This window comes from Buceros rhinoceros, unplaced genomic scaffold, assembly GCF_000710305.1.
Source record: "Buceros rhinoceros silvestris isolate BGI_N320 unplaced genomic scaffold, ASM71030v1 scaffold6554, whole genome shotgun sequence".
In the NCBI taxonomy this organism is placed as follows: domain Eukaryota; kingdom Metazoa; phylum Chordata; class Aves; order Bucerotiformes; family Bucerotidae; genus Buceros; species Buceros rhinoceros.
Genome location: NW_010409960.1, coordinates 74981 through 76549, shown reverse-complemented (window position 1 = coordinate 76549; position 1569 = coordinate 74981). Strand labels below are relative to the sequence as shown.

General features: G+C 45.1%; 1 protein-coding gene across 1 annotated transcript in view; it reads right to left on the bottom strand.

Annotated features, from left to right (window-relative positions):
* Positions 1 to 1569, bottom strand: part of ATRN (attractin) — a gene marked incomplete at both ends in the record, with an annotated part of 54221 nt that overhangs the window by 10983 nt on the left and 41669 nt on the right. Inside the window, one exon of the mRNA XM_010135419.1 lies at positions 227 to 460. Coding sequence (XP_010133721.1) covers positions 227 to 460 — 234 coding nt within the window. The remainder of the gene's footprint in view (positions 1 to 226; positions 461 to 1569) is intronic.

The following is a 1569-nucleotide window of genomic DNA, read 5'->3' as shown; positions in this document are numbered from 1 at the left end:
AAAGGAAAAATTCCACTGGAGTAACGCATCGATAAGTCTTCATGCAGCAAACTTCCACAGCTCACTGCACACTGCTCCTTCCATCTCAAAATGTGCTATTGCTTGGTTGCCTTCCAAGCTCTTTTCCTCCCTCCATCAACAGGAGGGAACAGAGACATCGCTATAGTCTTAGAAAGTCTCTCTCCTTGCATTTAGTTGCTGAAATGTTTGAACATTGCTCTTTTACCCGGGCACTGAATGAAGGACCAGTTGTAGTTGTTCTCCACAGGACACATGCTGACGTTAAGGACGGGCTCCAAGCTGTGCTTCCCCGGTGTGGACAGGGTTGGCATCTTGACCGGGCCTCTGTACGAGCCTTCGATGCACTTCCCCTTGCCGGTGTTGCTCGGATCGGTGCACCAGCCGCAGCCGGGCTGCTCCAGACAGTGAGCACACGTGCAGTAGCCCGAACAGTTTTCAGCTATTAAAAAAAAAAATAATATAAGGTTTTCTAACCATTAAACACTCCCCACCAAATCCAGACCTTCATGTTCCCAACTATAAAAGATCTCCAAGCGGTTTATCACAGACCAGATGACTCCTGCCTAATACTTCCTCCGACTTTTGACCTCTGGCAATATGGGAAGTTCACACTCTCATGTCTGAAATGCATTTTCTCCATCGCTTATTTTGCCGCACTTGGAGTTACTCAGGGTTATTTTCTCATCAGCTTCCAAAAGTTCCTGGAACAATTGCAGCAATTCAAATTGCCCAACTTCCCTCCTGGAGAGCAGACACTCTCCTCTCCCCCTGCTACCCCAATAGCACTGGCTTTCCTGACTCCCCAGCCCACATTCACCTCCCGAAGAACTCAACATAAATAAAAGTAATTTCTAAAGCTGTTCAGCCACTTTTTACATTTCTAGACTATTTCCCCACAGTTTGAAAACAAAAAGCACCATAAATCTTTTACAGTTTGTTCACATCTACCTAAAAGGGGAAAAATAAATTCATTTACTTAAACTAAGTTAGAATCTCCTACTGCAGGCTATATGCAGACAATACTGCAGAATAAAACAGTTGTTTAAACCCTAACTGGGATTTGATACCGATAATCTAATATTAAATTACATGGCTCCATATATGAATAAAAGAGATAGGGAAGAGATACAAAAAGAAGTTAATTGCATGAAATTAAATAACAATTAATTTGAAGGACAGGAATTCAACTAATGAAACAAGTGCCCCTCCATTGGCAAAAAAAAAAAAAAGTGGGGATTTCATCATCTCACTTGAAAGCTTTCACTGTCTGCCATTTAGTTTAATTGATAGTTCCATAACAGGGACTTAATTCAGTTTCACAGAACCCCAGACTGGTGGGGCTGGCAGGGACCTCTGGGGATCACCCAGTCCAACTCCCTGCTCCAGCAGGGTCACCAGAGCAGGGTGCCCGGGATGGCATCCAGGCAGCTTTGGGATCTCTCCAGAGCAGGAGACTCCACAGCCTCTTGGGGCAGCCTGGGCCAGGGCTCCATCACAGCAAAGACGCTTCTCCTCCTGCTCAGGTGGAACTTCACAGGTTCCAGTTTG